Here is a 24,620-nt window from a genome sequence, read left to right on the forward strand (position 1 = left end):
GAAATAATGAAACAAACATCAATAAGAATCAACTGGGCTGACTCAGTTAGGTAAGAATGGCGTCCACGCTCGTCTCTTCCACTCCAAAGTTACTTTCCCACTCTTCAATCCCCAAATTATCCATTCATCGTAATCTGGTCGCACCGGCCGTAGTTTCCGCTCTCCCGGAGAAATTTTCCACCAACAGAAGCTTCGTGAACTCGCTACTCGTGCTCTGCGCATCTGTTGCTTTATCGGTTTCGTTTTTCGTGACTGATGTAGATTCTGCTTCGGCTTTTGTGGTGAAAACGCCAAGGAAATTGCAGTCCGATGAGCTCGCTACGGTTCGTCTTTTTCAAGAGAACACTCCCTCTGTTGTCTACATTACTAATCTCGCCGTCAGGTGCTTCTTTTCTTTGTTTAGCTACATTGCTAATATGTACTTTGAACAAACAGTGTAAATTGAAGTGTTCCTGGCTTGCTTAGCTGCATTATTCAATTAGTTCGTTTCGAAAATGTTAGGAAAAACTTATGAATGTAGTTTGGGTCGATTTACCTTTTGGTTGACATGGTATGGTTTAGGCAGGATGCGTTTACATTGGACGTGTTGGAGGTGCCTCAAGGATCGGGTTCAGGATTTGTGTGGGATACACAGGGCCACATCGTCACTAATTATCATGTGATTCGGGGTGCTTCAGATCTCAAGTATGCCCCTCACCCCCCCACTTGAGTACTTTTTGGATAATTTCAAATTGCATTTCTCCATGTTAATCCCTTCCATCCAGAAGCAGCCTAAATTTTAATTGTTATTGAATCAATCTGTCTTACTTTTGTCCCGGTACTTAGTTCCTACATGAAATGGTCCTTGTAACATTGAAATAGTTGTCAACACTAAAACTATACTTCAGGTCTCAGCTGGTGTTCCAGTGAAATTCATGCGCACATTTTATCTGTTATTTGACTCTCTCATCGTTTGCTGCACTGAATTTCTTTTGAAAGAATTTATATAATATTATTTTCTTTTAACAAGGTTCTGGATAATATGTATTAGAGGAGCTTCTCACTAAATCATGTGATAATTTCCTTCTTGGTTGGGTTCAGGGTCACTCTTGCAGACCAAACCGCTTACGATGCAAAAGTTATTGGGTTTGATCAGGACAAAGATGTTGCAGTTCTGCGTATTGATGCTCCAAAAGACAAGTTGAGACCAATACCAATTGGTGTGTCTGCAGACTTACTTGTTGGTCAAAAAGTATATGCAATTGGAAATCCTGTAAGTACATTCGTCATTTCCTTTCTGAATGCTTTGATTTTGTGTACTAGTTTTTTGTTTCTCCAATTATGGTTTCATATTAAGACAAGGATAGGGTATCGTATGCAATTGTTTTTTATTGTGAGAATATCACAGTTGGGACTATTGGACCAGCAGTTCACCCTGATTTCATATTTCAATGTATTTTCACTAAAATCATTGTAGAATCAAACATTTGCATATTATCAAAAATTATAGCTGGTAGGAAGGAAACGACTTGGATATTTTTAAACTTATAATTATAATAGCTGAAACGGCACATTTCAATAGTTCTTCTGGCAAAATTAATAATTGCTCCCCAAAATCAGTCGTCATGGAGCTCATCGTCCCTTATTCGGATTTCCTCTAACTCCTTGCCTTACATATCATCACCATATTTTTATAATTAGTTGCCCTGGGGTATTTGTCCTAATGCTTTTGTGGGCTTTTATTATTGTTTCTGCCCTGTGAAAATTTTCAGTTCTAATGTGATCATTTGCTTTTAATTTAATATATATACCATTAACCTTTTTTTGATGATATGTATGTTTTTTTGTTCTATGCTTTATCACTTTGCAGTTTGGACTTGACCATACACTTACAACTGGCGTCATCAGGTACTCATGCACTCTATTTTATGATTCCACTTGTTGATATATTTGTATTATTACACTTTCACAATGGCTGATTGTATTTTCCATCATCATTTTCTAATTGGACATGTTCTTTCTATCAGAAGCGAAAAAACGACAGCAAACAATGTCAGACTGTTCACTTTTATTTATTGCTCAAATCGACACCAATTTTCTTGATGTTTATATTGCAACAGAAAACCCGAAAATATGGTAAAAAGTAATCTTATAGCCTCTTTTTAGTTCGCCCAGTTCATAAATTATTGGGGAACTTGGTTCAGATGTATAAAATTCCTATAGTTCATCTTTGAATTATTCTATGAATCTCCAAAATCTGGATTTCATCTATTATTTGAATATTGGATTTGAGACACTAGTAAGATCTAGTGAAGAATATTGTATAGTGTTTGATAATGCTAAATAACACAATGTCTTCTTTTTTCCTCCATAGTGGCCTTCGGAGGGAAATCAGTTCGGCTGCAACTGGCCGTCCAATTCAGGATGTTATCCAGACTGATGCTGCCATTAATCCGGGAAATAGTGGAGGGCCTCTTCTAGACAGTTCAGGGAATCTTATTGGGATAAACACAGCTATATACTCTCCTTCTGGTGCTTCATCTGGTGTGGGATTTTCTATTCCAGTTGACACAGTGAGTAACTGATTGAATGCAAGAAGTTAGGAGGCTTATATATGTGTCTTGTGTTCAAATCGTTAAAACGTTTCATAAATCCTTTAGTTTTGAAGTGGTGAGAGCATCCATCATGCTAGCTCAACGAGGTTGTGGATTATTCTTTCTTAAGAAATACCCAACCACCAAGAGTCTGGTGGATGACACTGGCATTTGTGTTCAAATATAAGACGACTGTAGGCCAGTGGGGAGAGGAGAGACTTGATAGATCAGTTTTTAAGTATTCTTAACACCTTGTTCTTTTATGTACAGGTCAGTGGCATTGTCGATCAATTAGTAAAGTTTGGGAAAGTCACCAGACCGATTTTGGGCATTAAGTTTGCACCTGATCAATCAGTGGAGCAACTAGGAGTTAGCGGAGTTCTTGTCTTGGATGCTCCTCCCAATGGGCCGGCAGGAAAAGCAGTATGTCTATTTGCTATAATCCTTCTTTGGTTTAGCTCGTGTAGAATGATGAAATTTGAAGGCATGAGATTTATGTTGTTGTCATTTTTGTCTCCCAGGGTCTTCAATCCACCAAACGAGATGCATATGGCAGACTTATTTTGGGTGATATCATTACATCTATTAATGGGAAGAAGGTCTCCAATGGTAGTGATTTGTACAGAATACTGGACCAATGCAAAGTTGGTGACAAGGTAGATAAAATAACTCTAGGCATTGTTTTTTTTTTTAAATAAAAAACTACTCTATTTTCTCATTTTCACACCGTCAATTATAATCCAAAATGTTCATCTTTGCCCAAAGATTCAAATTTTCAGAAATAGTAAATTACCATTATCATTTCTGAATTTCATTGATCAGGTGATTATTGAAGTGTTACGTGGTGATCACCTGGAAAAGGTTCCGGTAGTCCTCGAACCGAAGCCTGACGAATCCTGATGTTACAGATTCATCCGCTACAAAGAATCAAAGCATATATAATGGAGATGGACCACTTTCAAGTGTATAGTTATTATTCTTACCATTCACCTGTGTTGAGGTGAGGACAGTTGATACTCAGACAACGTAAATTTAAACCAGTTAAGGAAAAAAATCAAGTCTTATGTTACACGCCCTTTACCACATTGATCTTGTATTTATAAGTAACAAAAACATCATCCAAAAATCGAGTTCTTTTCCTATACTTATCGGATGTATAATTAGTTATATGTACCAGTTTGAAAACGACAAGTTTCAAGATGTAATGCAAAATGTTATGTTTAAGATGCCAAGAATATCTATTTCATCTTTTGATAAGATCTTTTTGGCAAAAATGATGAGAAAATCGTATGAAAAATTCTCTTCTCAGGCCTCCTTGTGGATAAATATATTGTGGATTTTTTTTAAATTTTAGATTAAGGTAGAGTTGAAGAGGACAAGATACTGATCATTATTCTTTTGTAGAAAAAATAAAAGGAAAAGTAAGGATAAACCCTTTATGTTGATCTATACATCGTAGGAACAATAACGAGAACATAAAATGATAAACCATACATTTTGTAAAGCTTGGAAGTATTTTGACAACCAAAACAGTTGCACTTGCACGAATCTTCATCAACAATTTTCAGGCATCTCCACGGGCAGAAATTGTTGATGAAGTTGGTCCAACTGTATTATGGGGAGGGAGATGAAAACAAGTAGAGAACAATTTGGGCATCATGAAATGTTTTATTTTCACAATCAGTAGAAAGATTCCATGGCATGGTAGGTCCATTAGTGCCACAACCAAGTACCTGCCCGATTAAATAAAGGAAGCAAGTTCATTAAAAGTACCCGATATTAGGGAAGTCATCCTTAATAGTTCTGCCTACGTTTACATACCATCGGTAGTCCAAATGTCTTGCAAATTGGAAACAAAGATGACAGTTTATTGTCGTTTCAAACTTGGTCTATATCAGCTGCATCTATTCTATTTTCCATTAATTTATGTTTGATAATATATAATATCTATAAATATGTGAGTTTGAATTATAAATTTACTTAGTTACCTGTTCACTCACTATTACTTATTCATGTTTTATTTATTTATTTATTTAGGTGACTATACTATCATGTGAGTTTGAATTATGAATTTACTTAGTTACCATTTCACTCACAATAGCTTCATTAATATTTTACTTAGTTACCCTTTCACTCACCATTGCTTCATTAATTTTTATTTATTTATTTATTTATTTAGGTGACTATACTATCATTGTGAGTTTGAATTATGAATTTATTTAGTTACCATTTCACTTACCATTACTTCATTAATGTTTTATTTATTTATTTATTTAGGTGACTATACTATCTATAAATATGTGAGTTTGAATTGTGAATTTACTTAGTTACCCTTTCACTCACCATTACTTCACTAATGTTTTATTTATTTATTTATTTAGGTGAGATATGAGTTTGAATTGTTAATTTACTTAGTTACCATTTCACTCACTATTACTTCATTAATGTTTTATTTATTTATGTGACTTTTCAATTTTTAGATCTAAAGATTGATATTGAAAATAAAAATAATTTTATTTCATTATTTTAGTTGAATGGACGACAAATATTACAAACACATTAATATGATACTTTATTTTATTTTTAATTTCATAAATTGTGATATTAAATTAATGACTTAATACACATATCAAACTTCAGAAAATGTCATTCTTTATGATACTTTTCCAATTAAAATGGATACTGAGAGCATGCAGATTAAAATTTTCTAATAGTTTTATTTGCAATATAATTTGATTATTTTGAGTTATTTCAACTTTATTCATAGAAAAAGAAATTAATGAGAAATTAAAAAGAATGAAAATTACTTTATACTTTTGTATTAAATATATGAGATAATCCTTATAATTTTTTTATTTAAGATAATTCTTATAATAAATATGAATTATAGTGCTAATTTATTATCATTTGTTAGAAATTAATTTTTTTTATATATGATATTTTTAAACTGAATGTTACGTATATGTGTTTTACTACACATATTTATTTGATTGATATTATTTTAAAATTTTATTTAACATGAAATTATTAATCATCAATATTAACTTTCAAATGATATATCATGATATAAATTAACTGTGTATAATATATATTTTAAAAAAGGAGAAAGTTAAACAAAATTCGCAAGGAGTTAAAAGTTAGCAAAAACAAAATTGATATTTAACTTAATAACAAGTTTAGGGGTTTTATTTTAACATCATTATGATAATTTAGTTAATTAATTATGAGAATTTTATTTGACAATCGCTACATGCACTTCATTTAAAAATATTGTGATTTTGGTTTTAGTAATATTCATTCTTCTATTATTTTTATTTTTTTCCATTGTGAATAGTATTTGGATGAAAAATATCTTTGTTAATTTGATAGAGCTATCATTATGTTATAATCACACGAATTGAAAATGTTATATAAATAAATGAATATATTTGATTTATCGTCACCATGTATTTTTATTTATTGTGTTTTGATATATTTAGATTAATAAATACTTATAAACAAGATGTTATTCAAACGATTTTAAAAATTAATTAAATCTTTATTTTTCATTATTGGTCACCTATGGACGTGATCATTCCTAGTCTTGAATTTAATTCACGTCGATATTTGCTCTAATAAACTCATTTTTAACAATGGTGCCAACATTTGGAATTGGTACTAATATTTGCTGAATGATGGCAAAAAACGAACTTACCACAATGGAGCTTGAGCTTTTGACAAGTCAAGAAATGGATATGGCCACCTAAAACATATAACGACCGATGGTGAGACAATGAAATACAAATCTCTCTGTGGAAAAATGCTAGAGAAACTGCAGTTACCAAATTGACACTGGAAGATAACATAGATACCCGTCCACAAATGGAAGTAGGAAACTCGGAACCATGGAAATCTCTGGAAGAAATATTTTAAGATTAAATGCTGAGTGATATCGACAAAAATAACACAGGAAATACGATAGCAGCTCACCAGACTATTTAAAGCTGTATCACCAAGAAGCAAGACAGCACCAAGTGAATGTGCTAAAACTGTCAACTTATATAAAAAAAAAGGAACATTGGAGAGTATATATTTTGGAGTCTTCAGACGAAAGATTGGCATCTTCCAAACGTATAAATACATCTGCATCATAGAACCCTGAGCTCCGAATCAGTAAAGATTCCGACACTTACAAGTAGGATGAAGAGTGGTTATCATCAAAAGGTTAGCACATAAACAAGAAAATATTCAACTAATAGAAACAGTGCAGGATAGAGAGTACTTGTTATCAAAAGCAAAGTACACAAAGATGACAAAAATTAACTTCAAGAAACAATGTGGAAATACCGAGAGGTTAGCGCTAGCTGTAAATTCTGTAGAATATATGCACAAATTGACTATGTGACTAACTATGATAAGCAAATGGCGTATTTCAAGTAATTCTAAAAAGATTTCATTATATTTAGGAAACAGCGCAACGAACATAAAGTTTCTAAAATGACCAGCTGTAAATCACATCAAGCACCCTTGTCGCTTTACTTGTTAATGAAATCAATCCGGTATACTAGGTTTACTCAATTGAGGTAAAAAAAATTCTATTTTTGATCATTATGTTAAGTCACAAGTGATTATAAAGCGCACGATCATTTTTTATGATGACAAGTATGGCATTGATGACTTCACAATCACTAAAGAGTAGTCAAGAGCGGAAGCATAATGGGCTTATTTTGTTTGTTATGTAAGTACTTACAACGATCGTCGACAGAAATGGGAAAATCACATCACGCACCAGTAAACAATATATGTAAGTATTCTAGCTGTCATCTGTTTGTGGGTAAGAGATTATTAATGAATAGAAAACTACCAGTTTAAGTACAATCAATAGAATATTCACCACTTTTATCTTCTCATAACAAGTATTGTCAAGGGATGTTGAAAGTGTAGCTCAGTTTTATGATAGATAGAGCAATGACAAAAATGGACGACACAGGATAAACTTCACGCAGTAGTTGGCGTTGGTGAGGAATAAAACAAATCGTAAACCTCTCATTTTTAAAACGTTCGCAAGATGTAATATTGTTTTTTATATACCTGGTTTCGTTGGACGTCATTTCACAAGTAATAAGTCTCTGAATTATGAGTTGGCCTCAGATATGCATTTAGTCATGATAAATTCTCTTTAAGCATATTCATTATCATTTGTAATTCAAACTAAAATTGAGCTTTGACTTGCGAATTTCATAAAATCAATGGACCATTTCGAGTTATTGAATATTAATTTAACTAGTAATAGCAATCACTCAGACGTTTTCCGCCTAAGAGCATGGTTTGACCAAAAGTAATTGGACTTCTACAGATAATAATATGAATCCCCCATCAGCAGATAAAGCGCACATGTAGCAAAACGAAATTACAGTGTACGCAAACAAGCAAGCTAATGATACCAGTTCCAAAATATGTAAGACAGATGATCAAGCTGTCGTTTGAAACATGCTCGTATTCATCGTGCTTGCTTCTGCTGACAGAGTCGTTTCCTCCTGTTGCCCTTTATAACTAGGCTTTGATTCATCGTTGCCAAATCGCTCGGGCTGATGATCTACCCAATGCATGATCAGTACTGGGTGAAGAAGGTGAATTTTCATGAAAGGAGGTTGGCTTAGATGATGATGATGATCGAGGCTGTGCCAACATGGATTCATGGTAACTAAATCGGGTGGCAGTAGCAGCTGCCCCATCAAATCTCTCACTGCTACGGCTTCGACTGCGACTGCGAGCTCTGTCATGGTTATCACCCCATCCTGAGTTTCTGGTCGGGCTTCTGCTGCGACTTGGGCTTTCCTCCCTGTTCTTTGCAGCAGCCATCATGGTCTCATGAAAGCTCTTGTAAGGAAGGCTCCCAGTGGCAGTTGAATCTTGCACAGCAGAGGATTCAAAACCATGTCTACGAGTACAAAGTCAAATGTTAAACAAGCCCAACGTGCACAAGCAAGTTGTTTCACAAATCAAAACATGCTGCAAAAAAAAAAGCAGCCAAGACAACATACCTATTTTGCTGTCCATGGTCATTATTACGGCCACCCACCCCATCTGGAGATGATGACACTCCCCACCCACCGCTTCCCCCATATCTTCCACTATATGAAGATCGACCATCTCCATATCCTGTATCATGTTCATTGGGACCTGAGCTCCATCGTCTTCCCCTTCCCATTCCTCCACCACCATAAGAAGACATACCAAGAATTTCAGGAGGAACGCGTTGATTTGCTCCTTGCAAGAGTTTGACAAGCTCTGGTGCATGCTTTGAATCCTGGTCACAGAAAAAGGTATAAGCCACTCCAGTGGCACCGGCTCGTCCAGTTCTTCCAATCCTGTGAACATAGTCCTCTATTCCGGTAGGAAAGTCATAATTTATCACAACCCTGGGAAGAGAAACTATCATAGCATCAGGTTATCACAGACGCAAACAACGAATGATAGCAGGCTGTAAATTACTGTAATACAATCAGCAAGTTACTAAAGAAAATGTTTCCATTAAAGTCACCGACAAAGCAAAAAAAAGATCGAGATAAAGGAAGGCGATCAACAAAAGATAAACCAGTAAATGAAAATAAACATGCCTCCTGCTCTAACAAGAAAAATATTAGGTATTAAAAATTACAGCACATCCCATCTCTCCCAGAAATATAGTTGATATCATTATCCACGGCAGAAGGATAACCTACAATACTACCAGACAACAAAATCTGCAAGATCAGAGCAGCATCCACCAACCTGATGTCCTTAATGTCCAGACCACGAGCAGCAACATCAGTAGCTACGAGCACAGGAGAACTTCCATTACGAAACTGACTCAAGACATGATCCCTCTCGCCTTGAGATTTGTCTCCATGAATAGCAGCAGCTCCAAATTGACGGGTTAAGTTCCCTGCAAGAAGGTCGCACATTTTTTTCGTAGAGCAAAAAATAATTATCTTTGATCCCGGTTCTTGAGACCTCAATATCTGTTCCAGTCGCTTGCGTTTATCCATTGGTGACAAAACCTCCACGTACTGCAACATTAAGAGCTACTACCAATGTTACTAAATAGGCATCATAACAAAGAGAAATCGAAACGTAATGATTTTCTTAAACGACAGAATATTCAGGTATATACCTGGGTTATAGCCTTGTTTGCAACAAGCTCGTCAACATTTCCAATGTTAACCTGAGCAGGGTTAACCAGTAAATCAGCAGCAATTCTTCTAACCTCCTTTGGCCAAGTTGCTGTGTACATCAAGGTTTGCCTTCGAGAAGGCACCTCCTTGACAATTTTTCTTATCTGGGGTTCAAATCCCATGTCCAGCATTCTGTCTGCCTCATCTAACACCAAATATGAAACTTGATGGAGCGTGACTCTCCTCATTTCTAGAATATCATTTAAGCGACCAGGAGTAGCCACAACTATATCAACACCTTTGTCTAGGTCTCTCAGTTGAGGACCTTTAGGCGCACCACCATATAAGCACTTCAAGTAAAAGCTGAGAAATAACATCAGCAAAAAACTCGGAGAAAAATAAAAACAATGTCAGTCACAAAGTGATTACTTGTTTAATAATTTAAATAAATTGGAACTGAAACTGTTTCAGACGAATGTAAGGACCTGATTCAACACCAAAAAGATGGCTACTTGTTTGACTACAAGCAAAGAAAACCGAAAGAGAAAAGATATTTGCAGAGATAGAAATAGATGTACTTCATTTAAACCAGTTAAAGATACCAAAGGTTAATGACAACTAACTATGCATAAACTACAAGCAACTTCAATCATAATTAAAAATCGTTCAAGCAGAACACTATGTAACATTCAAAACCATACAGTGCAAGATATTTTAGATGATCTTCCAAACTTCACAGCTTCATCTTGTATCTGAGTAGCCAACTCTCTTGTTGGTGAAAGCACCAAGACTGTTGGACCCAATCTAGGATTATTCTGCCGTCTTTTCAGATGAACAAATCCAGGAATTAAGTAACCCAATGTCTTCCCAGAGCCTGTCTTAGCAATGGCTACTATATCTCGATTTTGCAAAGCAATAGGCCATGACTGCGCCTGTATCGGAGTAGGAGCAGAAAAACCAGCACTTTGAACCTATAAAATGAAACAGAAAAAACTAGCCGTTATGCTTCAAATTCCCGATTCATTTCTCTAGAACAAGGGAAAGATGAAGCTTCATCTCCCAATAACGCAACGAACTGCTTGCAGAAGCAAGCAGAATGGAGGAACCGCCTCTTCTTCCATTTGGGCCAAGGGACAGACTGAATCACCACCAACAGAAGTCCCAGCCCAGCTTGAACAATTTGGAAGGCCCTTCAAAATTGGTCCATCAATAAGGGCAGTCCAAATTCATGCAGAGCACCACCAGAAGGCAACACATTGTGCGATACTGGTTCCTTCCTGGAACAAATATCGCTCCTACGACAAAAAAGCATGCATGTATAAACATGCACACCAAATCTACAGTATATACCTCCAATAGTACTTAAAAGAGCAGAAAATTTGTTTGAATCAGCAGATAGACTTACAAATGCTTCCAACTGTCAAAAAAATTCAAAGTACAAATTAAATGCTTACCTCCCTCAATATCTCTGAAGGAAAACCAGTGGCTTGAAATGAGGTAAAAGGCTGGGGAACATCAACTCCCTAATCAAGTGAAGTACAATCAACCAGTGAGAGAGAGAGGGAAAAACAACAGAACATGTACTCACAGAGTAAGGAATGCATGTAAAATAACTGATAGGAGATGCACATTGAAGCTGACTAACAATTAAGTTGACTGAGTCTTGACATCAAAACTGTGAATCAAAAATAATCACACTTGGATGCAGTTCCATGATTCCTGCTAATGATTTCATTGGAGTTTTAAGAAAATCCAACTAAAGGGTCTACTAATTCTAACCACCTAAAACAAAATCAACATCATTAGATAAGCATTGTATATTGTCTCCAATTACTGTTTCATAAAAACACAAGTTCCTTAATTTTGTTTAGGAAACATAACGATCAAGTAGTACAAAAAATTATAGGATAAAGCTATTAGGATTCCATATATTATATGCCAGAATCTACACTGTTAGATTAATCAACAGTCGAAATGCTATATTATATGCCAGAATCTACACTGTTAGATTAATCAACAGTCGAAATTTCAAGAATTGACCGAGAATGAAACCCTTCAAAACCAGGTAGGGGCAGAATGGAGGATCCCTCATAGAAATGGTTGATCTAGTTAAAGAGTTCGACAACCAGGTGAATTACATCTCTCCAAGAATTAGAGCAGATTCACAGTTGGAACTAGATCTGGAGAAAAGCAAATAAATACTTACATTTACAGTTATTTCATGATGACGGCGATAAGACTCTGCCGACAAACTACATTCTGCACCTTTAGAAACATATTGTCCACGTCCAACACCAGCTTTAGCATCTGAATCATTCAGTGAATAATCTGATTTGCTTCTGGCATTCTTACAAATTGTAGAGAAAAAAAATGATGAGTTCTTCTAAGATTACAATACACGATTTACAGACAAAACAAGCTTTAAGCAAAGAACAGAGAAGTTTCTCCTGATCGAGTTGCCCAAAACATATATTTCAAAGCTGCTTCGGTGTTGGATTCAATACATGTGCACCCAATTAGAAATAAATAATTATGGTAGGTGGATACCTAAAGGAAAAGAGCAGATAAGGCAAAGAACGCAGATGCACTTTCATTAAGCCAATGAAACTTTTATGCACAAAATCTCCAATTCTTCAGTACTGACTTCAAAAGATCCACCCACATTATCAAACAAACTAGCACAACAGTGTATCACAAGCATGCTCATATGTAAAGACTAATCCAGTATTGGCAAACTCTAAGCAAGGAGAGCCGCAAACAAAAGTAGGAAACAAAGAAAAAATTAAAACGACAATGAGATGATTAATAAGATATGAGAACATGAGATAATTTCACTTGCATACCATACAAACTAGCAAGACAACATCACAAGAGTATGTTCACGACTTCACGTATAAAGACTGGTAAAGCACTAAAAACATTACAAACAAGGAGAACTACAAAGTGAAGAAAGAAAAGAAGTACAAAAAACTTGGAACATTGATTAATGAGATACAAGAACAAATTTTTTTTTACTGCGGTTTAGATTCTTATAAAAGCTTAAATCAAACAAAACAGCAAAAAGAGTCGAGAAAATAGAAAAAATTGATGTTATATTAGCTTGGATATTAACCGGACCATAACAAAGCACAACAAAAAACCTTGTAGTAGTTATTTCAATTCAAAAGGGGATAAAAATCATCAGTAAATGTACACTGACACAGAAAATTTATGAAAGAAGCACTTGAGACACCTGATATGTTCCTGCAATTGACTCAACCTTTGTAAGGCCACCATCGCTACCATCGTCATTTATTTTATCATCATCATCATCGTTGCCATTATGGTGTCCTTGAAGAGGCTTTTCCAAGCATGAACTTAAACATTTCTGAGATGGAACACAACTTGCATGCAAAGAGGCAACAGGCCTCTCATATTGCGTTGTATTAGTCTCAGGATTCCAGAAGTAAAGATATCCAGTTTTACCGTCAACCAGGCCCCTCCATGGTTTTGGAAGTGTTGGGTCGTCAGGTGCATACCTCACACCAGTGGATGAGGAAGTTACAGTAGCGGCCATAATAAAGCTTCTTCACAACTACTATGCGAAACTAATCCAAAAGGGAATGAAAAATACTGACAGAAAAAAAAATCTCACGAAATCATGAGAAGATAAAAAACATTGCCAGAAAATAGTTGTCTGAGAACGAAAATTTAGTAAATGATAACCATTGTCTCGTAACAATTTTGATCCATACCACAACATAAAGCAAAAAAACACACATGGGGAGAGCGGAGTAAAGTAGTTCGTTGAGGGGGGGAGTAGATCAAAAGGGAATAAAAAGACATAAATAATTATTAGCGACGATGCATTCCATGTCATTGATGATTGCAACATTTAGATTAAAAAAAGTATAATAGCATCTGTAGAAGCTAAGGACCCAGACAGCTTACAATCACCAATCCACTCCAAAAAACTAAAAACGCAAACATACCTGCTCGTGCATGAATAGAAATCCCGTTACTTACATGAAAAATTAAGGGAAATTTTGGAAAATCACACTCCATACCGTCCCAAAAACATAAGGCCAATTCATATAGTTGCCAAAAGTACCATAAGAACAAACAATTATATCAAGTCATCCGGGCAATGAAAAAAATAAGGCCTGGATAAATTGAAATAAATGGATTAACGAATAAATTAAAAGTTAGATACAGAAAGAAAAAGCTTGAAATGTTCGCCCGAAGGAAGATCCACGTCCAAAACCCTAACACTACTAAGGTAGTGATATCTACCGCAATGGCAAGCACATATCAAGCATTACACACAGATACAGAAAAATCGCAAAATCAGAACATGCATTAGCAAATAAGAGCAGAAATGCTGGTGAAAAGGAGGATGTGTACCTCTGTCAAAATCCAAAATCCCTTTACCCAGCGATCGATCCCTCAGTCTGTTGAACAAGAAGCGATTAAACGTCAGTGGAAATAAGCCCACGCTTCCGAGAAATCAGAAGCCAAGGGGGGATGAAGAGGCGAGAGTGGAGAAACAATGAGTAAAGGCAACCCTTGGGGGAAGAGAAGAGAAGACCCCGCCAATTTTCCCCAACTTACGACGACGTATAAGACGGATCAAATATATAGGGATTGGGCTGGGCTCGTTGAGTATTTGATGATCTGAAATCTGAATCCCCAGCAGCCCTACACGCAATATTTTAATGAAATTTTTTAAAATATTTTTAATTACGAGTCGTAGTGTCTCTGACAATTTCACTGTTTATGGGTTTCCAACTTGATTGATTATGGGCCGCGATTTTACCTTCGGATCCGAATGCTCTATCAAACTTGTATTCTTGTGTGCTTAGCTTAGATCAAACGACTATGATTGTTGAATTGATGAAATTTATGAGCAATATTTTATAAAATTTTTTTAGAGGATTTTAGATGGAGAAGATTTGAGAAAAAAATTTAATTGCTTAATTGGTATGTTTTCCGAAAATTTGAAGTGTTATTTCTGAAAATTTGACGGGATGGACAAATGTATTTTTATTTGCTAAAGTTTTAAGAAAAATTTTAAAATACATGTGTTTTTTTAATATATATTACTCGTTATCTCATAAACTTTTTTGGCCCTTGGACTCACTATATTTCATCGATACAGATGATGATGATTGATGTGGTGTTGGGTGACGAGAAATGGCGGTCCGGAGTTGATGGACACTTATCCGAGCCTTTTATTATTTCCGCAAATGTTTACTTTAAGTTTATGGATTTTCTTAGTTGAATCATTTTAATTTCGTGAGGTTTTTGTGCTTGGATTTTATAGCTTTATTTTTAAGGATTTATGATTTCTATAACTATATATTTTGGTTTATAATTTAAATTTTTAGTTTCTTACATTGCTAGTATTTGATTTTCCATGCCTTGTTGTTATCTATCTATCCCGACTGGATTAAATTTTAAAGTTCGATTTATCTATTAATTTTTGAGTATAATAAAACAATGTTAATTTTATTTCAAAAATTTATACTTGGTTTTATAGTTTTTTCAATCATCTTGCATAGTTTTTAATCTGATTAAATTATTAATTCGAATTTAATTTATTTGTATATACTTGAGCCACAAACACTTGAATCCATCCGGCACTAGTAAAGAGAGAGAGTCCAATTCGACAACCGGCCCAAGGGGTTCTTTCGATTCCATCAAATTAAAAATTTTCTCAAGCCATTTAAAATAACTCTTGTTTATTTTAAGCACATGCCTTGCGCACAAAAAAAAATCGTAAAAAAAAGCTTTTCAACTTTCCTCGGGGAAGATAATCGATTCACGACTCGACATGACGACGGCTTAGGGATCTCGGGCGACCCATGCCGTGCAAGTTGTGCGCAGCTCGTGAGCACGACTCGAGCTCGTGACCTCCCTACCTGATAGATCATTTCTTAAAATTTCTTCATACAAGTCATAAATTAAACTTTTACTGTGCTCGATTATCTTAATCAGGAAATTATCTGGAAGTGATGTCCTGAATATCATCAAAACTCTATCGTATATTAAACATTAAAATCCTTGCTTTAAAATTTATTCACTAACTAAATTATTTTAAAGAATAAAATAATTATCATATGATCTAGGTGATCCTTAGAAATTTTTTAAGGTTACGAATGCATCATGAGTAGGTCTCTTGTGAGACGGTCTCACGAATCTTTATCTGTGAGACGGATCAACCCTACCGATATTCACAATAAAAAATAATACTCTTAGCATAAAAAATAATATTTTTTTCATGGATGACCCAAATAAGATATTCATCTCACAAAATAAGACTTGTGAGATCATCTCACAAAATACGACCAGTGAGATCGTCTCACACAAGTTTTTGCCAATATTTATGGTTATCGAAAGGTTAATCTTGAGATAACTTTGATTGGTTGTATAAATTTACTATGAGTTATTTTTAAAAATTGTGTACATGATTTCATAGGTGTATAACTAGTACTATCAAACGGGCCGGTCCAACTTGCCAAAAACCCGTGTACATGGGCCGGTCCGAATTTAGCGGGTTAAGAATTTTTCAACCCAATCCAGCCTAACTTAAGATGGGTTGCAAGTTAGGCGGGCCAACCTGCGGGCGATCCAAAATATTTTTAAATATAATTAATTGAATTTAATAATTTAATGAATAAAAATTTAATAATAATACAATTATAAATAAATAACTTCACACATACATGTAACCAAAATAATTAAGGGGCGAACTTCTCGTTTTATAGTCTTTTAAGCATGAAATATAATACGCTTTCTTTCAAATTGAAATTGTAGTGAAATGGAAGGGATTGAAATAATATAAAATGAGAAATATATCTCTTAAATTCTCAAAATTGTCATCCATAATTTCACAATTATATATGTTAGTCAAATATTTATTACAAAATATTTACAATTTTCACTATCATTTGTTTTTTAAAAAAAGTTGTGGGCTAGCCCTTGGAGGACCAAATTTTAATGGGTGTGGAACCCAACCCGTTCAATTTTTTTGGTGGGATGGGCCATCCTGACGAGCTCAACTCGCATTGATAGCTCTACCTATAACTTCACTTGTAGTCGTTAGGCCTAGATGTTGGGAACTTTAGGACTCAATAATGTTACTTTAAAAACAACTTACTATAAATCAAACTCCTCAAAACGATGATTTTGATATTTTACATGAATTGATTGAATAATCATTGTGAGAACCCCGATTTCAGCAGACTAACAAATTCAACAAAGCTGTAGGATTGAGCTTTTGTCTTTTTATCAAATTTATAGCTGGTGGTAATGGTGCAACTCAAATATTTTTAATTGTATAGCATCTCAAGCGCAATAGTCCGATCATTCTCTAGTAGGGACACTTATTTCACCTTAACAATATCTCTTTTAATAATTGTACTCATTGCAATCAATGAGAATCGAACTCGTGATCTTGGCTCTGATATCAATTGTAGTTTCAAGCTCTTGTCATTTTACCAAAAGCTATAGCTAGTGGTAATGATGCAACTCAAATATTTTAAATCGTATAGCAATTATCAAAACTGCAACTATAAAAGATTTGGTTTTAAACCAAAATATTTTCCAAATCTGAAATAATATCAAAATATTTCAGATCGATCATATCAATATATTTTCCAGATCTGAAGCCATATCAAAAAGTTTTAAACAAAATTTTATTTTTCAGATCTGGTTCCAAATAATATCCCAAAACTTTAAACAAATCTCAATGGTTCAAACATGAGTGACTCTGATACCACTTGTTGGAAAAAACCCATAAACTGCAGAATCCATCGTGCTAAATCATTAAGAATTTGACTTGAAAACTTAAGCGGAAGCGTACCTGAAGTCATATTTCTGAATTCTTTAGAACGTGTCATGATCTTCCAGATCTACATGCTCTTTCCTTGAGAGAATCATTTAGTTTCTCTTCAAAGTTATTTTTTTAATGGAGAAGAGATTAGAGAACGTGATAACGCGAGATCTAGATATCATGACCAATATATATAGATAATGTTTATTCATTAAATTCTGATATTTCTGTTTTAGTTCATCATAAAAACATAAATTACACTAATTCCTCTATTAGATACATTAAAGCCCAATAAACCGAAATCTTAGTTGATCACTTTATTTTGGGTTTAACTTAATAGACAATACACAACACATAACTATTCACATATAAGCCCACATAAATAAAATTGATCCAACATAACCCTCCAAGGCCTTGCTATATGCCGGGTTTAAAGGCTTCTCAAATTTATCAAAAATTTCCAAGGGACATGCCTTGTTATATTAATTAATTAACATGTTAAATGCCATCAAGGAAGAGGTTGGAGTTTTATATGTTGGTGATGTCTTTTCAAAATCTCAAAAAATCCCTTTAACTTCCTACCACTTTTCTAGTAATTTATTCTCATTCATTATCTATCTCCAAATATGTAAGATCGAACATTTGACGTTTTACTAAAAATTATAGCTGATGGTAACGATGCAAACATCCCAAACTCTACGTTTCAATATCTCTTCGAGGAGTGACAATCATTTCATCCAACAAAACTACTTTCAAATTTGAAGGAAAATTAGCTAGATACATTGAGAACCTTCATTATTTTTGGAAAAAACAAAATTTAACTGACGTTTTATATCAATTTCGATAGTGTCTCAAAATTTAACTAAACAAAATGCTTTAAAATAAATATTCATCGCACATATAAATTTCATAATATTTATGTGCCTGATTGCTAATATAATATAATATATTATTCACACAAACCAAGAATACTACGTTTGAGCATAATGGGGTTGAAGAATGTTAGGTTTCTAGTTTATATGATTATATTTCTTTGATCTGCCGCATGTGTCTTTCCTGGGATCATTTGACCTGTTCCAATGCCAGAAGTAATTTTTAATGGGATGAACTAGTTACTAGATTCATCACACCTATTCATACTTCTTGTTGATCAGAAGTTGGACGACTTTGATTTCAATACACTTACTAGTGCATGGTATCGGCTGGCTACGCCGCCAATGAATTTGTCAAGAGAGGCATCACTCATGGCGAACTCTGCGTCATCTCTGAAGAGCGGGTATCTCTAGTATCTCTTAAATTTCACTTATATATGTACTTTTTTATTTTTCTGAAGTTGAATGTATGTGTTTGTTACTATCTGTTTGACTAAGTAAGTTGTGTTCATTTCTATTTGGAAAGTAATTTGTGATTAAAATGGTTTATTTTGATGTTTGATTTGGTGCTTTCTCAACTTGCTTGTTTTGTTTATTCTGGTACACCTTTGCAGGTTGAGCCATAAGAAAGGCCTGAATTGAGCAAAGGGTACTTATTTCCAGAATGTATTCATTCCCTTGTGAGATTCCTTGACGATATGCTTGTTCCTCATCTAAATGATATATTTCCTATAATGATTTTGCACCTCTATGATTAATTTAAGATCAATACCCATAATTGTGAAACTCATCAGTAGGAAAATGTTACATCGAGCTCCTTAGATGCATGATATTTACATGTCTCTTCTTTGTTCCACAGTAAAATAAAAACATGCAACTCGGAATCATGGCAATGCCGTTCAAACAAACAAAATAATCATAGCAATGCAAGAAACGAAAGGTAGGCTGACAGAAATTCAGGATTGGGAATGGGACCAGGAATATGATTTTAGGCTTTGAAATGTAAAATCGCAATTGGTGCTGTGTGCTTGATAGATGTTAAATTAATGGGCTAATGGATTCATTTCCCTTTGATAAAAATAAATTTCAATTTTACAAACTTTTTATCAAGTGTAACTTTCCATTAAACATGTCATTATTTTCTTCATTGTTATTGGTTTCTTAAATGTGCATCTGAAGTTATAATTATCTTTCACAAATAACATTAATAATATTATGCGTAATTTAACTTATTATAATTTTTGTCACCTGCAGCCAGAGACGGATGTATTCTAGGGCTGTACTGGGCTGTAGTCCAGCCCACTTTTTTAATAATTTAGCGACGGTTTTTCAAAAACCGTCGCTAATATTTGCGACGGTTTTAGTAAAACCGCCGCCGATCTGGATCGGCGACGGTTTTAATTGCACCGTTGCTACTAGTGACGGTTTATTCAAAAAGTCGCTAATAGCGACTGTTTTTTGAAAAACCGTCGCTAATAGCGACGGTTGTTTCAAAAACCGTCGTACATCAATGTCTTAGTCCAATCAAGTCCCGTCCATTTACAAGGATGAGACCAAATTTATCATCTGATCCGCCCCACCTCAATTCTACAAAATTTCTCTCCCAAGTCCCAAGCCCTTTAGCGACAGAATAGAATTGCGGACTCCCGAAGAAATCGAATTGCTCATCGGCAAGGCAACAATCCAGGTAAGAATCGGCTATACATTTTTTATTTTGTTTTTTATAGCTTCTCTGTGTGTGATTTGTGGTTTCTTGATTGTTTGTTGTTGAGTGACTATTACTTGTTTATTTGGTTAATAATTATTTTATTCTTGTTTAGGATTATAAATTGAACTATTTCAAAATGGAATATCAATCTGCTGCAAAGAAAGGAAAAACATTGATATCCTCTTTCTTTAAGAAGAGAGATCGTCAAGCTAGTGAAGATACTTCAATTTCTACGGTCCTTACAATGCAATATCAATCCAGTGAAAGTCTTCTATTTCCCAATATCCAAATTCCTTCATGTTCCTCTCTTAGAGACGATCATCAGTCTTCGTCTACTTTTATTGAACGAGATCCAGGAAAAAGAAAGCAGATATGTGAATATCATGTTAATGTACGAGATGAGATAAGACGTTCATATCTAAATATGGGGCCTTATCAACCAGATATGTTGGAGTATCCAGGTACAAAATTTGGAAGCCAGAATCGTCGTTTTCAGAAAAAATGGTTTCAGAAATTTTATTGGTTGGAGTATTCGCCTTCAACAAATAAGGCATATTGTTTCTATTGTTTTCTTTTCCTGAATGATGTTAATTCATCTAATATCTCGGCATTGGTCAATGAAGGATTTGACAATTGGAAAAGGGTAAACCAGGGAAAAACATGTGCTTTTCTTGCCCATATTGGTTCTGCAGCTTCTTCACCTCATACTATGTGTGAGAGAAGGGCTGAAAATTTGATGAGGCCCTCACAACATATTGATAAAGTGATGCATGCACAATCTAAAGAGGAAAAAGAGAAAAATCGTCTGCGTTTAAGCACCTCAATTGTAGCTGTTCGTTGGCTAGCACTTCAAGGTTGTGCTTTTAGAGGTAACGATGAATCTCTATCTTCATCTAATCGTGGAAATTTTCTTGAATTGGTGAAGGCTTTTGAAAAAATGAATATAGAAATTGATGAAGTTGTGCTTGAGAATACTCCAAAAAATGCCCAATATATCGCTCCAGAAATTCAGAAAGAGATTTTACATATTATGGCCAATAGAGTACGACAGATGGTTCGTGAAGAAGTTGGAGATAAATACTTCTGTATTCTTGTTGATGAAGCCCGAGATATATCTAAACGAGAGCAAATGACCATTATATTGAGGTTTGTGAACAATCATGGGATTTTGACAGAAAGATTTTTTGCCATCAAAAGTGTTAGTGACACTACCTCAATGAATTTGAAAAATGAGATATCAAATGTTCTTGTTCATCATGATTTCCATGTTAAGAAAATCAGAGGCCAAGGATATGATGGTGCTAGCAATATGCGTGGAGCGTGGAATGGACTTCAAGCATTATTTCTCAAAGATTGTCCCTATGCATACTATGTCCACTGTTTTGCACATCGTTTACAACTGACATTGATTTTTGCAGCTAAGGATGTTAGTGTTATTTGGGAATTCTTTTCTCATTTGGACAATATTGTTAATATTGTCACTTCTTCTACTAAGCGCATTGCTGAATTACATACTGCACAGAGAAATGAAATTGAGTATATGTTGTCAATTGGACAACGTGATTCTGGAAGTGGTGCAAGCCAGATTGGTAATTTGCAACGAGCAGGAGCTACTCGTTGGAGTTCTCACTATGATTCGGTAAAAAGCTTGATAGGTATGTACACTGCAACTTGCAAAGTTTTTGAAGTTCTCAGTGATTATTCTCCAAATGGAAGAGTTAAGGCTGAAGTTCGGGGATTTACAGAAACATGACAAGCTTTGAATTTGTGTTTATTTTGCACTTAATGCATAAAATTATGAGAACAACAGATACTCTTTGTCAAATTCTTCAAAGAAAATCTCAAGACATTTTGACTGCTATCACATTTGTCACTACTACCAAAACTTGCCTTCAAGAATTTAGAGAATGTGGGTGGAATGAATTTCTTCAGGAAGTTAAAGTTTTTTGCTCAAGAAATGAAATTGATGTACCTGACCTTGATTGTCTATATAAGATTGGACGTTCCTGTCGGCAAACTACAATAGAACATCATTACCACTTTGATGTTTTTAATGCAGCAATAGATTTCATTTTGATGGAGTTAAATACTCGGTTCAATGAGTCATCGGTGGAACTTCTTTATCTTAGTACAGCTTTAGATCCTAAAAATTCATTTGACTCATTTAACAGTGATGATATTTGCAAGCTTGCGAAGAAGTTTTATCCTGGAGATTTCACAGATCAAGAAATTGTTGCTTTGGAGTATGAATTGATACATTATAAACTTGATGTGATGCAGAATTTAAAGGTTTCTACACTTGTTGAGTTGTGTCAGCAATTGACCGAGAGTGGACGGTCAAGTGTTTATGTTATGTTGACTAGATTGATTCATCTTGTTTTGACATTACCTGTGTCTACTGCCACTACTGAGCGGGCTTTTTCAGCAATGAAGCATGTGAAGACGGCACTTCGCAATAAAATGGAGGATGACTTTCTTGCCGATTGTTTGACACTCTATATTGAACGAGATTTAGCTAAACATATTGATGTAAATTCTATTATCGATGAATTTTATGTTTTAAAATCTCGTAGGGCACAACTTCGTTGAACGATATAATGTAAATTTTTTTTTAATAATATATAACTTATCATATTGACTTCAAGCCCCCCCCCAACTTTTATTCCTGGATCCGTCCCTGCCTGCAGCTCAAAAATTGGTTCCGTAATTTTTCCACACATGTGCGTTGATTAACTGCGGAATTTTATTTGGTTATATGGGTGGTTATTTGTAGATACACAATCAGGTTTGATGCTTAGGTATAATAACTGGATATTGAAGTTTTTTCTCAGAAAGTTATTTTGCAGGGAGTCGTTCAAAACTTGATTTTGGTTTGATCAAATCCAATAATTGATTTCTATAGACAGGATTTTAAGTTTGTGGTACTTCAAATGCTTTTGAAATTTCTTGAGTTGTGGAGATTAACATAAAAAAGTCAGAGCTAGTATACTCAATTGTTGTTTTCTAATAAGAGGTCGTGTTAGCTTTCCAAGTTATATCTATAATTTATACTTCTCAGTGGGTATTGAATTGATACTTGGAACTCGAGTTAAGTCTGCTGATGTGAGGCGTAAAGACATTGCTAACTGCAACCGGATAAACCATAAGTTACAAATATCTAATTGTTTCGACAGGTGCTCGGGTATTGAAAATGAGCTTTTATCCAACTTAGGTACTATGTAACATCTTATGCGGATGAATTTTTTGATTAAAATCAAAAGGAAATTAAAAGGCCTTTCTCCTATTTGGCATTCGAACATCATGATTTTATGGCAGAATTCAGTTTTGGTGCTTGGTCTTGCATATTTGTATTTTGGTACTTTCAGAGTCCGGGGAGAGTAGGAATACCACATCACTAAATTAAGTCGTCTCTAAGATGGTTCAATGCTCGTGACTGATAGCATGTACTCTCTGTGTCTGAAGTTTCTTCTTCCATTTTTCTTTCAAGATGTGAAAAAATGTTTTATTTCAAAACATGACACAACTTTTTCCACAAAAGTCTCTCTTCGAACTTATGACTTGATGTCACTATCAAAACGAATATCTTTTCAAATTTTAATTACCATCTAAAAAGTTGTGCCCCTTCTAATTGGCACATTCAAATTTAGGAATGGATTAGGTAAAAATGGCACAACTTATCATGAAAGGTTTTGGCTTTTTAAAAACCAGTACTTCGTGGATATACTTGGTTAAGGTACATGAAAATTAGAGTTATGGAATATTTTATATGCTTTGAAGTTCGAAGAGTTTGTGTGTGTGGATTCGATGCTGGTAATGTGTGTTATTTACGAGATTTGGCTTATGTCGATAGACTCGTTGCGTAATGCATTCTTGTGACAGAGGAGATACTGTTGTTATTGACGGAGGCTACATAAGAATGGAATGCGTTACATCTCTGGTGATAAGCAGTTTTAAAGTGATCATGGTATTCTAGAAGCACGTTGTAATAAGTAATTTTCATGATTTTTTTTATAATTTATATTTGCGGTAAATTTGTTGGCACAATGAGGTGTTTTTCAGTACAACAAAAATTGTGATCCAATACAAGTCTTCCTGTCCTAATCTTTTTGGACTACTTGATTTCTGCAGTGGCACGTTTATTTACCCCGAAAATCGCCAATCACCATGAAGACTTTACTTTTACCAGTCAGAAGGAGTGAAATTTGTGAACGCAAATGTGTTGACATCATTTGATGAAGGTAAACGTTTTAATCCCTGTCCTGCTTTAGAAACTTCATACCCGTGTAATTTCTCACGCATTCCATATTTGAAAACGACCAAATCTTTTGGAAGGTCACTGCTGTTAATCTTAAATAAAAGATTTTGTTTTTTTTTTTTGGTTAAAAAAAAAAGAAAAAGAAAAACCAGAGCCTGAAGAATTTGAAAGACGCTACTCCGCGCGCCTAAAAAAGCAAGCCCCACTTAAATATTTAGCATTCATTTCCATTAATTGCGTGCCTCCTTTTTTGTTGGTCAGAA

The 24,620-nt window shown here is 34.7% G+C and overlaps 4 protein-coding genes across 5 annotated transcripts; 3 read left to right on the forward strand and 1 right to left on the reverse strand.

The window, feature by feature from the left end:
* The first annotated feature begins 30 nt into the window (after positions 1-30).
* LOC142537098 (protease Do-like 1, chloroplastic) lies at positions 31-3,642 on the forward strand. The gene is made up of 8 exons (XM_075642662.1): positions 31-382; positions 562-684; positions 1,081-1,252; positions 1,850-1,887; positions 2,354-2,552; positions 2,844-2,996; positions 3,095-3,229; positions 3,396-3,642. Exons 1-8 carry the CDS (start codon positions 57-59, stop codon positions 3,471-3,473), a joined length of 1,224 nt encoding a protein of 407 aa, XP_075498777.1. The 5' UTR covers positions 31-56; the 3' UTR covers positions 3,474-3,642.
* Positions 3,643-7,879: 4,237 nt separating this feature from the next.
* Positions 7,880-14,309, reverse strand: LOC142537099 (ATP-dependent RNA helicase-like protein DB10). 2 transcript variants are annotated; one of them, XM_075642663.1, is made up of 9 exons: positions 14,093-14,309; positions 12,942-13,321; positions 11,916-12,056; positions 11,164-11,232; positions 10,411-10,680; positions 9,709-10,059; positions 9,327-9,604; positions 8,597-8,974; positions 7,880-8,493 (listed from the first exon to the last, which is right to left on the reverse strand). In XM_075642663.1, the coding sequence occupies exons 2-9, from the start codon at positions 13,263-13,265 to the stop codon at positions 8,118-8,120; spliced, it is 2,187 nt and encodes a 728-aa protein (XP_075498778.1). In that variant the 5' UTR covers positions 13,266-13,321; positions 14,093-14,309; the 3' UTR covers positions 7,880-8,117. The 2 variants fall into 2 exon arrangements, with proteins under 2 accessions (XP_075498778.1, XP_075498779.1); XM_075642664.1 differs by having other exon boundaries at positions 12,942-13,296; positions 14,093-14,308.
* A 6,217-nt stretch (positions 14,310-20,526) lies between these two features.
* Positions 20,527-21,855, forward strand: LOC142537888 (uncharacterized). The gene is made up of 2 exons (XM_075643366.1): positions 20,527-20,563; positions 20,726-21,855. The coding sequence occupies exons 1-2, from the start codon at positions 20,527-20,529 to the stop codon at positions 21,853-21,855; spliced, it is 1,167 nt and encodes a 388-aa protein (XP_075499481.1).
* Positions 21,856-21,899: 44 nt separating this feature from the next.
* On the forward strand, positions 21,900-22,893 carry LOC142537889 (uncharacterized). The gene is made up of 2 exons (XM_075643367.1): positions 21,900-22,631; positions 22,876-22,893. The coding sequence occupies exons 1-2, from the start codon at positions 21,900-21,902 to the stop codon at positions 22,891-22,893; spliced, it is 750 nt and encodes a 249-aa protein (XP_075499482.1).
* The last annotated feature ends 1,727 nt before the right edge of the window (positions 22,894-24,620 follow it).

Source organism: Primulina tabacum, chromosome 2 (assembly GCF_025594145.1).
Source record: "Primulina tabacum isolate GXHZ01 chromosome 2, ASM2559414v2, whole genome shotgun sequence".
NCBI lineage: Eukaryota > Viridiplantae > Streptophyta > Magnoliopsida > Lamiales > Gesneriaceae > Primulina > Primulina tabacum.

Bases quoted from the DNA above. Each gene is read 5' to 3' on its own strand.
- LOC142537098 (XM_075642662.1), top strand. From the start codon at position 57: ATGGCGTCCACGCTCGTCTCTTCCACTCCAAAGTTACTTTCCCACTCT. The intron at 685-1,080 runs GTATGCCCCTCA...GGTTGGGTTCAG, and splicing joins CGGGGTGCTTCAGATCTCAA to GGTCACTCTTGCAGACCAAA. The intron at 2,553-2,843 runs GTGAGTAACTGA...TTTTATGTACAG, and splicing joins TTTCTATTCCAGTTGACACA to GTCAGTGGCATTGTCGATCA.
- LOC142537099 (XM_075642663.1), bottom strand. From the start codon at position 13,265: ATGGCCGCTACTGTAACTTCCTCATCCACTGGTGTGAGGTATGCACCT. The intron at 12,057-12,941 runs GTGTCTCAAGTG...ACAATTTGTAAG, and splicing joins CAATTGCAGGAACATATCAG to AATGCCAGAAGCAAATCAGA. The intron at 10,681-11,163 runs GTAAGCATTTAA...TTCATTTTATAG, and splicing joins CTTCAGAGATATTGAGGGAG to GTTCAAAGTGCTGGTTTTTC.
- LOC142537888 (XM_075643366.1), top strand. From the start codon at position 20,527: ATGGGGCCTTATCAACCAGATATGTTGGAGTATCCAG. The intron at 20,564-20,725 runs GTACAAAATTTG...TGGTCAATGAAG, and splicing joins AGATATGTTGGAGTATCCAG to GATTTGACAATTGGAAAAGG.
- LOC142537889 (XM_075643367.1), top strand. From the start codon at position 21,900: ATGAGAACAACAGATACTCTTTGTCAAATTCTTCAAAGAAAATCTCAA.